Source organism: Eptesicus fuscus, chromosome 9 (assembly GCF_027574615.1).
Source record: "Eptesicus fuscus isolate TK198812 chromosome 9, DD_ASM_mEF_20220401, whole genome shotgun sequence".
Lineage (NCBI taxonomy): Eukaryota > Metazoa > Chordata > Mammalia > Chiroptera > Vespertilionidae > Eptesicus > Eptesicus fuscus.
In genome coordinates, this window is record NC_072481.1 from 69018739 (window position 1) to 69031738 (window position 13000).

The window sequence follows — 13000 nt, forward strand, 5'->3', positions numbered from 1 at the left end:
CAATGGGTTGAAAACATACATCTAGTGACCAACTTTTAAGACTCCCACCTGAAGGACAGTCCCCCAAAACACCCATCGCTGTGAGCCAATAGAGCTTGCATTCACCAGTTCCACAGGACCATAGCAAAGAAGTACTTTTTAAATGGGCACAGGAACACTGTCCCCTCCCCACACACTCACACACACGGAGGTACACATCCAAGCTCAATACAGAAGGGACAGGCTCATCTTCAGTTTCTCCCTGGAAGGAATATAACTGCATACTTTCTCAGCTGCTGCCTGAGATTCTAGCTTCTAATCATAACACAAATACATAGTTATTTAAGCAATTGTATTTTTATGAAGACATACAAAAACTGTTGGATTGTGATGTGTCCCTGTTAAAAGTTAAATAAAAGCATATTACTTCTCTGCTCAAATTCTCCCCTTTCTCTCAAAGTGTATGGCTAAAAAGCCCTACATAATCTTGCCTCCTCACCTCCACCTTTGTGTTTCTAACCTTATGTCCTGCCTGATTAATCTCCTCTATGTATATTGAATTCTTTTCTGGTCTTCAAAAGCATCACCCAGACTATTGTCCAGACTGTTCTTCCTTTCATATTTCCCTGGCTTTTTCACTTCCTTCTATTGCTTACATCTCACCTTCTCAGAAAGACCTACCCTAATTACTCTGTCTATCCTATATAATAAAAGCCTAATATGCTAAGTGTCTGGTTGACCAGTCAGCAGTTCAACCAATCAAAGTGTAATATCCTATCTAATAATAGACAAATATGCAAATTGACCATACCTCCGACACACCCACAAGCCACGCCCACAAGCCATGCCCACCATCCAATCAGAGTGAGTATGCAAATTAACCCAAACCAAGATGGCTACAGCCACAGAGATCAAGGTTTCCTAGGTAACAGAGGAAGCCAAGCTTTCTGCCAGCTGTTGCAGGCCTAAGCCTCCACTCAAGCTACAAAGTTTCAATTATAGAAGGTAAACAAATTCAAATAAATGGTGGCAGAATGGAGCTTGAGAGAGCAGGCCATGGTTGCCCCCGGCAACAGGGGAAGCAAAGGTTTCCGCACATCCTGGCCGGGCCCACCCACTTAAGGCAACAAAGTTTCAATTATAACCCCAACACAAATGGCTGCGGGCCTCGGAGGGAGCCCCAGGCTTGGCTCTGCTCCAGGCTACCAAGTTTCAATTGTAGAAGGAAAATAAATTCCAGATACCAGGGCCTCCGCTTGCATTGCCAGGGGGCGTGGCCCACCTGCAAACCACCACAGGCCCCTCGCTCAGGCTGCCCCACGCCACAAGGGTACCCCACCCTGATCAGGGACACCCTTCAGGGCAAACCAGCTGGCCCCCACCCCTGTACCAGGCCTCTATCCTATCTAATAAAAGAGTACTATGCAGATTGATCATCACTGCAACACACAATATAGCTGCCCCCATGTGGTCAAAGATCCTGCCCCCATGTGGACACAAGATGGCCACCACAAGATGGCCAGCAGGAGAGGGCAGTTGGGAGGCACCCGGCCTGGAAGGGAGGGCAGTTGAGAAGGACCAGGCCTGCAAGGGAGGGCAGTTGGAGGTGATCAACCCTGCAGGAGAGGGCAGTTAGGGGTGACCAGGCCAGCAGAGGAGGGAAGTTGGGGGCAAACAGGCTGGCAGCAGAGTGGTTACGGGGTGATCAGGCTGGCAGGCAGAAGCGGTAAGGGGCAATCAGGAAGGCAGGCAGGCAAGCAGTTGGGAGCCAGCAGTCCTGGATTGTGAGAGGGATGTCCGACTGCCCGTTTAGGCCCGATCCTGGTGGGATCGGGCCTAAACGGGCAGTCGGACATCCCTTGAGGGGTCCCAGATTGGAGAGGGTACAGGCTGGGCTGAGGGACAAACCCCTCCGTGCACGAATTTCGTGCACCGGGCCTCTAGTGCTAATGATATAAGGCCTCTCAACCACTTGCTATGATGTGCACTGACCACCAGGGGGCAGACAGTTGACCAGTCAATCAGTCACTATGACATGCACTGACCACCAGGGGGCAGACAGTCGACTGGTCGATCAGTTGCTATGAGGTGCACTGAACACCAGGGGGCAGATGCTCCAACCGGTAGGTTAGCTTGCTGCTGGGGTCCGGCATATCAGGACTGAGCGAGACAGGCAGACACACCCTGGAGCTCTCCCATGGTCCCTTCCCGGCTGAACCTCCCACGTCCCTCCCCAACCCCGATTATACACCGGTGGGGTCCCTCGGCCTGGCCTGTGCCCTCTTGCAATCTGGAACCCCTTTGGGGATGTCAGAGGGCCAGTTTCGGCCCAACAGCAGAACGACCAGTCACTATGACGTGCACTGACCACCAGGGGGCAGACGCTCAATGCAGGAGCTGCCCCCTGGTGGTCAGTGTGCTCCCACAGGGAGAGCGCTGCCCAGCCAGAAACCGGCTCACGCTGGTTAGCGCAGCAGTGGTGGCGGGAGCCTCTCCAACCTCCACAGCAGCGCTAAGGATGTCTGACTGATGGCTTAGGCCCGCTCTCCCCTGAGAGCTCCCGGACTGCGAGAGGGCACAGGCTGGGCTGAGCGACCCCGCTTCCCTGAGTGTATGAATTTCGTGCACCGGGCCTCTAGTTTAAATAACATAAATCTATACATGAGATCACTTATTTGTTCTTATATCTCTTATACTTTTATGCCTTTTGAACTAAAAGGTCTAATAAGCCCAGGAATGAAAAATGCAAAGAAAAAAAGTTTAAAAGTGAAAATTTATGCATGAGCATAAAAATAAAAACAATGTTCCCACAATAATTGATATTTACCTATCTTGGAAAATAAAATATGTATAAATGAACAGATAAAAATTTAATTTTGTTATCCTAGTCCATGCTATCTTTTACATATCTAAATACATAAAATTTCCCTTTAAAATGATTCATGTTACTTAAATCAATTCTTTTTATATAATATCATTGACATATATTGTTTTGTTACAGCATAAAGGCAATAATTTTTAAATGATATCATATTCTTTACATTCATGTCTTCATTCCTTCAATGAACTTACCATATTCAGAACTAATTAGATTTATGCTAAGTTCTTCAGATTCCGTCCCCAGCCCCAATTGTGCACTGGTGGGGTCCCTCGGCCTAGTCTGCACCCTCTCACAACCCGGGCCCCCTCGGGGGAAATCAGAGAGCCGGTTTCGGCCCAATCCCACAGGGGGAGCGCTGCTCAGGCAGAAGCTGGGCTCATGGCTGGTGAGCGCAGTGGCGGTGGCGGGAGTCCCTCATGGCTGGCAGCGCTAAGGATGTCAGAAGCTGGGCTCATGGCTGGCAGCGCTAAGGATGTCTGACTGCTGGCTGAGGCCCGCTCCCCCTAGGGCTCCCAGACTGTGAGAGGGCGCAGGCCTGGCTGAGGGACCCCCTGAGTGCACGAATTTCATACACCGAATTTCTAGTCTCTATATATAAAAGCCTAAGTGACCAGTCAACAGCAGAATGACCAGTCGTTATGACATGCACTGACCACCAGGAGGCAGATGCTCAACACAGGAGCTGCCCCCTAGTGGTCAGTGCGCTCCCATAGCGGGAGCACTGCTCAGCTGACCAATGGGCACTAGACACCAGGCTCATGGCTGGCGAGTGCAGCTGTGGCAGCATGATCCTCTCCCTCGGACACTCCCCCTGTGCGCCCCTCTCCCATCCAGACTGGGACCAGGATGGGGACTGGCATTGGGACTGACTGGGCACGAGTCCGTGGCTACTTCTTGGTCATGGGTGCACCGGTACCGCCCTAGGATGGGCGCATGAAGACCACAGTGGAGTGGCAGCGAGCCTACCAAGCAGTGGCAGAGGCAGGAGCAGGGGGGCTGGGATGAGCGGGAGTGGCGCACCTGGCCCAGGCTCAGGCTCCTCCCACTTTGGGCACTACTACATCCTTTGGGGGATGTAGGACTGCTAGTTTGAGCCGATCCCCACAGGCCAGGCTGAGGGACTCCACTGGTGCACGAATCCATGCACCGGGCTTCTAGTATTATAATCCTGAATCCCTGATCCCAGCATTCCCAAGTTAATCATCTTTACTCTGCTCCACTTTTTCCTTTCTCCCTATTACTCATCACCTTCTAAAATACTATATGACTTATTTATACATTTATAATTGTTCAAATCTATCCTCTTTCCAAAGAAAGTTAAGTCCTCAAGGACAATGATTCATTGTCTGTTTTCTTTACTGACATATCCCAAATACCTGAACAGTGCCTGGCACATAGTAAGCAGCCAATTAATACCAATTTGCATTTATTAGGTCAAGCAAATAATTTACAAATTTTCATTTTACTTTCAGTTTTGAAGAGTGTCAGAATATTTGTGCCAAAACAAAATGTAATTTTGAATTTGTTAATCCAGCAGCTTTTGCAGGAATCTCATTTTTCCTCAAAAGACGTCTCTTCCTATAAAATATTTATTTGTAACAAGCCCACATGTGGGCCATCATGCTGGTTTTTCTCTCATTAGGTAGTTCCACATTCACAAAAATGAATCTCTAATTCCAAGTAGATATAGAATCAGTTTTCTACTCATGGGAAAACTCAGCTACTAACATTGTTTATCATCACTATCTATCAACACTTGATATCAAATTTTTCCTTTCATTCAACAAACTCTCAGCAGTGTCACTGCCATTATGTTATTATATGTAGGAAAATGTCTGCAGAACTGAAAATGACAAGATTACTGTGGCAACATCAATCTGACCAAACTTCTATTGTCCTGAGGATTCAAATACAGTAAAATATTGGAAAAGAAGCAGATCATAAGTTGTATCCCCAAACTCTAAAATTATCAATAGTATTCAGTATTCAACTTTATTTTTTTAAATGTTTTTGTTATGATTTCAGAGAGAAGAAGGGAGAGCGGAAGATAGAAACATTGATGAGAGAGAATCAATTGGCTGCCTCCTGCATGCCCTCTCCCCCCCACCCCCGAAACTGGGGATCAAGCCCACAACCTGGGTGTGTGCCCTGACTGGGAATTGAACCGTGACCTCCTGGTTCATGGGTCCATGCTCAACTATTGAACCACACCAGCTGGACTCAACTGTAATTTAAATACTATAGGCCTGGTGCACAAATTCGTGCATGGGTGGGGTCCCTCAGCCTGGTGGGCAATCGAGGCCTATGGGAGGGGGGACGGCCAGCTGGAGGGAGGGACCACAGGAGGTTGGCTCTGGGAGCACACTGACCACCAGGGGGCAGCTCCTGCATTGAGCGTCTGCCCCCTGGTGGTCAGTGAGCGTTAGAGCGACTGGTCAAGCAGTCATTCTGGTCGTTCCAGTCATTAGGTCATATGATCTCTTAGGCTTTTATATATATAGATATGTTTGGAAACAATAAAGTGTAGCAACTCAGTGAGCTTGACAGCAAATGAACTTTTTGAACAATACAATGGACACAATAGCAGCTAGTAGTCTTAATCAACAAAGACACCTAAACAATAGAATCACTTCAGCTATACTAATATAACATGAAAAAAAAAGAGGAAGGAAAAGAATACTATATTTAATAGAAAAAATAAGGGCAACAAAACAATTAAATGTCAAAATTTTAACACTGACTATTAATATTAAATTAGTTATCCCCCAAAAAAAATCTCTAAAATTCTCCAAAAGTTATTGTCATATTATGGCAAGTTCCAGTAAGGGATAGGAAGAATTTCCCATCATACAGGTAATAAAACTAACTTCAAGTGTTTACTGCTAACCTATCTCCTATGTTCCCACCCTATTTAGATCACCTTAGAAAAGGAAGCACAGCAGGAATGAGACCACACACTGAACAGAAGCACTAAAAGCTGGCTATGTTTAAAGTCATTACATCATCATATGTAATCCTCTTATTGTTCCCTCCCCCATTCTAACACAGTTCAGTTATCTGCATTGGACGCAACTTTTCACAAGGGATCAGGCAAGTATTTTCTTTTTTTTAATTTTGGTTAATCCTCACCAGAGGATATTTTTTCCATTGATTTTTAGAGAGTGGAAGGGACAGGGAGAGAGAGAGAGAGAGAAACATCACTGTGAGAGACATATGGATTGGTTGCCTCCTGTATGCGCCCTGACAGAGTAGAGAGGGAGCCTATAACCAAGGTATGCTCTTGACTGGAATCAAACTGAGAACCTTCAGTCCATGGGCCTATGTTCCATTCACTGAGCCAAAGTGGCTAGGGCCAGGCAAGTATTTTCTAACCATAGTTCAGAATTATCTCAATGTTCAGAGTACCCAGGATTAGAATCACTCTCCCCTAGATTTCTCTAGCTCAACCACCCAATATCTGGAATTTACTTTGTTTTGACAATTAGATCATAACTTTTTGTGGGTTTTAAGTGCTTTTCCCTAGCTTTTAAGTCACTAATTCTGTACTCCTAAAGCACCATTTTGATGATATAACTTAACCTGCTCAAAAATTCTGCATGGTTTCTCCTCATTGCTTAATAAATTTATTAAAAATAAAAAAAAATAAAAACTTTTGACCTTGGTATTCATGGCAGTAAATGTCTGATCCTAAGATACTTATCCAACATTACTTCCTACTACTGACTTAATCATAACTTTCATTTCAGCTAAACTGGAATGCTTGTTCTTTCCAAACACATTCCACACTTTTACCCTCACCCATCCTTGCTCATGGATACACTTTTGCAAGAACATCTTTGTTACTTAATCGGCCTTTCAATGTATAGGGTGTCCCCCCAAAAAATTTATACATACTTTAACAGCTGATAACTCAATTTTGAAAATAAAATGTATTTTAATAAACACTGCCTTTATATTTATTCAAAGTATGTATACATTTATTCAAAGTCCATAGATCATAGGGAAATAGTCATAAAAACAGCTAATAAATTATAATGAAATAGAATAAGTACACTCTTATAGACATAACACAGGGTATCAAAGAAGCAAAAAAAAGATGTTATCTCCAGAACATACATATGCACTCTAAATATGTAAATCAGATTATAAGTATAAAGTATGTATACATTTGGAGATAGGAAGATAAATAAGGTCCTTGCCTTCATAGAGTCCATAGATCATAGGGAAATAGTCATAAAAACAGCTAATAAATTATAATGAAATAGAATAAGTACACTCTTATAGACATAACACAGGGTATCAAAGAAGCAAAAAAAAGATGTTATCTCCAGAACATACATATGCACTCTAAATATGTAAATCAGATTATAAGTATAAACCACTAATTAGGTTCTTTCAAAAAATACTAGATTTTTTAAAATGTCCCAATCCACTGTATGCCCCATTCTCATTCATTTTTTTCCTTCCCATGTTGATCCCAATATGTCTTCCTTCCCAAAGTATAAGAAATTGTATCAATTTGTAAGTAAATATGCTCAGAGTTCATCCAATAATACAAACTCATTTCTGTACTTATCTTGTCCCAGACTGGTAACAAGCAGTTTACAAACTGGCACCAGACTGCAGACCACACTTTAAATAGCACTATCACGCACACTGGGTCTCTTACATAACCCAAAATATTCACTTTTCCCTCTTTTTCTTTGTCAACCAAAATAAACAGAGACACAATGAAACAAAGTGTTTAAAAATTATGATTTCAAATAAAAGCTACTATACTACAATAATTTAAAGGATACGAATTTCTGTGACAGCCTTCAAGGAATCTAAATCATTTTCTGTTACCCCTAAAAAGAAAATCCTACATGTGTATATAGATATTTTTTAACCTTTCAGCAGTGCTAACGGTGTCTGACTGCCAGCTTAGGCCTGCTCCCCACAGTTCAGAATATAATGCAATATAATTAGAAAATGCAGCAATTGCACATAGAGTGTTACCTATTCAAATTTACTATATTTTTGTATTCTTCCCTATGCTAAGAAATGCAGACTAGTTTGTACTTTTATAAACGAAGTGAAAAAGCAAGGAATTACCTTGAGCTTCATGAGGTTGGGGTGCAACTGAATAAGATGGTGCTTTGAATATGCCTTCTCTGATTTCAGAAGCAGAAAAAGCATCACTTGCTGTAAACAGGTTAACATCTGAATATTGACGTTTCTGCTTACTATTGCTACATTTCCAGGATTTCCCTTTGTTCATTTCTGTTTGGGCAATTTTCCCTGAGCCAACATGAGAATCCAAGTTTGCACTGTCACTAGAACAAGCACTCCCATGTATATTGTCAGATATTTTAAATAATCTGGAAAAAAAAAAAAAAGGAAAAACATGTGTGCATGTGAAAAACTACCATAAAATTGGTCCCTTTTAAAATACCTGTAAATTGTGGTTTATTCAAACACAAAAATTAATCATTCTCCTAAAACATAATTTGTTAAGTTTACCTCTGAATTATGTATTTTCACTTTCCTAAAACTCAGATAAATCTGTTTGTGGCAGCCAGTCTCTGAGATAGCCCCAATGATCCTTGTCTCCTGGAATTCACACCTTTCTGTAGTTTCCTACTTCAAATCAGGACTAGCTGTGTGCCTAGTAAAGTACTATGGAATCCAAATTTATAAAAGCATAAAAAACAATAAATACTTGGGAATAAATTTAACAAAATAAGTAAAAGACTTGTCCATAAAACATCATTGAAAAAAAATTTAAAAACTTAAATAAATGGAAAGATATCCCGAGTTCATAGATGGAAGACTTACTGTTAATAAGATAGCAATACTCCTCAAGTTGATCTTCAGATTCAATACAATACCTATCAAAATCCCAACTGGCTTCTTTGCAGAAATTTACCCTAAAATTCATATGAAAATGCAAAGAACCAAGAATAGCCAAAAACAATCTTGAAAAAAGGAACAAAGTTGGAGGACTCACCACTTACTGATTTAAGATCTTACTACAAAGCTACAGCAATTAAGACATTTGGGATATGCCAGTATGGGATATATCCTTATGCCAGGCATAAGTACAGAAATATTGATCAATGGTATAGAATTGAGAGTTCAGAAATAAACCTTTATGTGGTATAATAGGAAATATAAATTTGGTCTTTTTTTTCCAGCTCCTGGCACAGAGGAACCCTTGGAATTTCCTGTGTGATAGAAGCGATAGAAGCATCTTTCATTATTTATAAGAAGCCCCTTTCCATCATATTTGAGTTTATGCTAATGAAGTGACTCTTCTAGGGCCCCTTCTAGGATGGGGATGATGCCAGAAAGACAAAACCTTGATTACAGGTTTGAAACTTTTAGCCCCACTGCTGACATCCTTTATTTGCACTTCGTTTTATTCTATTCCTCCTTAAAGTTAAACTTAAATACCATTTCTTCAGGAAAGCCTTCCCTGACCGTCCAGAGTAGATTAGGTCCCCATGCTATATGCTCTAACAGCAGTTCACAAAGGATGGTGGAGACTATTTCAACGAGTTCATAAAATCAAACTATTTTCATAATACTACTAAGGCATTATTTGCCCTTTTCTCTCTTATTCTCGCTAGTTAACATGGAGTTTTCCAGAGGCTCCAAGTCATGTGATATTACAACAAACTGATTGCAAAAGCATATATGAGAACCCAAGTATCTTTTATGAGTTAGAAATTTAAAACATTTGCAAAATCATAAAACAATATCACTCTTCTTCACCGAATTATTTTTTTATTTCAGAAAATAATTATTTTCAATAAAAATATATTATTTAATTTAACAAGTATATTTATTATTTTTAAACTAGAGGCCCGATGCACGAAGATTCATGCAAGAATGGGCCTTCCTTCCCCTGGCTGCCGGCACTGCCTTCGCTCCAGCCGGAGCCACCTTTCTGCCTTCGCTCCTTGCTCCCGCCCAGAGCTGCCTTTCTGCCTTCCCAAGCTGCCCAGAGGCCTGGAGCTGCTGGGGTGGTGCGGAATGCCTGCATCGTCACCATGGCGATGACGCAAGTGTCCTGCCCCGCCCCCGGCTGCTCAGCACCTGTGTATGCAAATTAACCCACCATCTTTGTTGGGTTAATTTGATACTCACTCCTGATTGGCTGGTGGGTGTTGTGAAGGTATGGCCAATTTGCATCTTTCTGTTTTATTAGTATAGATGTATTAGTAAATAAATATTTTTCAGATTTTTTGTTTTAATTTCTAATATGGTTAAACATTAATACTTAAATATTAAAAATAACCCACATAAACAAAAGTTCTTTGAAAATCCTCTATCATTTTTAAGTGTAAAGGAGTTCTAACAACAAAAAGTTTGAGAACCTCTAATCTAACCATATACTTCAGCAAAAATAACTGTTGTACTATTATATTTAGTTATTTACTATCAGTCTTTTCCCCTATTAAGTTGTAAGTTCTCCTAAGGCAAGAACCTATCACTAGAATCCCAAAGTTAATGGAGTGTCTGGTACATAATAGACTCTATTTGTTGTTGATGTTTTTCTCATTCAGATTCTACCATATTTCATACTTTTGGACATATACATAACTATTCAACTTTATCACTGAATGTTATTTATTTCATTTAATTAATTACCTTTTTCTGAAGGCTGATGTGCTCTCTCCTTTTTCTTCTGCAAAATTAACTAATTTTGTATCATCTGGAATATTTTTCTCAGGTGCTATGTCAGTGCCAATGTGATTTCTGAATTTCTGAGAACCGTATGTCAGCTTGCCAGAAACATGCAATAAGCCATTGTTGCCTGTCCCTCCTAAATTTAGATCATCTTCTTCAGACTTATTAGAGAAAAAGGCAAATTGGAATTTTTGCATTGGTGAAATATAATTTGTGTTTTCATTAGTTATCTTTAAATTTGATGATAACATTGTTTGCCTCTTTTCCATACCTACAAAAATGGAATGTATTAATTACTACATGTTCTCCATGAAAATGAAATTTCAAAAGCATGATGAAAAATTAAATAAAAATTTTCAGAAGGGTTTACTAGGTAAATATGACAGCAAAAAGAAAAGTATTAGTACAATAATAAGATAATCTGAAATATTATGTGAGGTTTTGAAATATAGGTGACTGTCACTTTATGGTATATCATATCACCGAAGGGCCCTCAGAAATTAAGAATTATTTAATTTAAATTTGAAATTTATACAAAATCTATAGAGTATTATAAAATAGGTTTAATTCCTGACCCATAGAAATAACCATATTTGTAATATTTAAGTATTTTATGTACTACAAATGATATAATTATACAAGTAATTATAAAGATTTAAAACTTACATAAACAATTTATACACAGAAATACAATGACCAACCATATAAAATGTTACTGACTATGATTCAGTATTACATGATACAATGCTTTTAACTTTGTAATATTGCCTCTAAAATTAAGATTAAGGAATGTCTTCATTAGAGTTACAAAATTGTAGGTTTCTTTACAGAGACTTTACAAGCATCTTTGGGAGGTTTGGGAGGAGTTTGGAGGCTTCAGTAGGGTTTGAATTTACTTTACTACATACATATATATAAATATACATACACACACACACACACACAAATATATATGTCCACATATATATGCACTATGGTATACGTTTATATTGTATAATCTGTATATTATTTGGTACATGCAATAGTACATATATGTTTGCATTTATAAATATATATAAATTATGAAGCTTAATTAATAAAATATAAATGCATGAACCTACCGCCCAATTTAAAAATGAAAATTTTGCCAACAATACTACATTAGATCACATATACTGTTTGAGTGTGCTTGTTTTTTAGCTTTACAAAATGATAGTATCAAACTACATATGATCATCTGCCTCTTGATGTTTTCACTCAATAAATCTGTTTCCTTAAACCAGAGGATCCTAATTTTAGTAAAGGGCAAGGCGAAAACTAAATAGCAGTGATAGTTTTGATGGTAAGAGGAAACAAAATTCACAGAACAACAGAATGCATATATGTGATAGTATATTGTGTGCATGTGATATGTATATGTATGTATATGTATATATAGAGAAGGAAAATGTTTTAGATTTTCAGATTTGGTGAACACTAATCTGAATAAGAGCAGTCTCTAACTTTCATTTTATTCCATTAAAAATAAAAGGAATTAAAGTATTACTAAATTGTTTTTACATTGACATGAGCTGCATGGGTTTGGCTTTATAACAGATGTAGTATGTGATAATTTACCTAACAGTTTATGACTTTCTATTTCTTCTTCCAATGCCTGAGTATCTGGAATTTCCGAAACCAATGGAGCAGGTGGGAGAAAACAATCCAATGATTTTCCACTACCTGGATAGCTGTATAAAATACAAAATGTAAATATACATGTTAATAGGATATAACATCAGAAACTATGTATTTATCAATTAAACATTACTCTATCACAGACTCTTATACATCCTGTAAATTGACTGTCTGCGGTAACTTTGATTTATCCCTATATAGCAGTGTTCTCAATATTTTTTTCCTTATGAGTCATAACATTAATGACATTGCTATGTGAGATATGCTACCTGAATAATGGCTATATCTCCATCTCCTTTTCTCCAATTCAAATTCTTGTGACAGGAATCTTAAATATGTTCCAAAATTGTTTAAAAAGTAGTAAATCATTCTGAAACTTTAGTACCTTAACTATTACAAGTGACAAATTACTTTTGACACACCTCATAACTAATCATGGGTCATCAGTGTAAATGACACAATTACTGATATTCTAGAGTATTCCTAAAGCATTATTACAAATTAATGTCCTAATCCAAATATTCTTGGTCCAGAACCATCAAAAAAACACAGAAAATCCAAGAAGCCAGTTGAAAGTGACAATCATTTTGTAAACCTATAGCAATTGACCAGATTATTGCCATCCTGTTAGCATTGATAACTAACAATCTCCTTATCTTTCAGCTGTGATCCTATTAACAGATAATGCTTTCATGTTTTCTTTCCAAAGTTGACTTGTCCTTCCTTAGAACAAAAAGATAAGTGTTAGGTGACAGGCAATAAAGTTGAGAATAGCACCACATGTATTTCCTATGCCAAGTCCCAAGGATT

At 39.3% G+C, this 13000-nt stretch overlaps 1 protein-coding gene across 1 annotated transcript in view; it reads right to left on the reverse strand.

The window, feature by feature from the left end:
* The window catches only part of HFM1 (helicase for meiosis 1), an 86523-nt gene that overhangs the window by 66926 nt on the left and 6597 nt on the right, over nt 1–13000 (reverse strand). The window contains exons 2-5 of the mRNA XM_008154712.3: nt 12131–12243; nt 10496–10805; nt 7955–8220; nt 7660–7707 (exon numbers count right to left, since the gene is read on the reverse strand). Coding sequence (XP_008152934.2) covers nt 7660–7707; nt 7955–8220; nt 10496–10805; nt 12131–12243 — 737 coding nt within the window. The remainder of the gene's footprint in view (nt 1–7659; nt 7708–7954; nt 8221–10495; nt 10806–12130; nt 12244–13000) is intronic.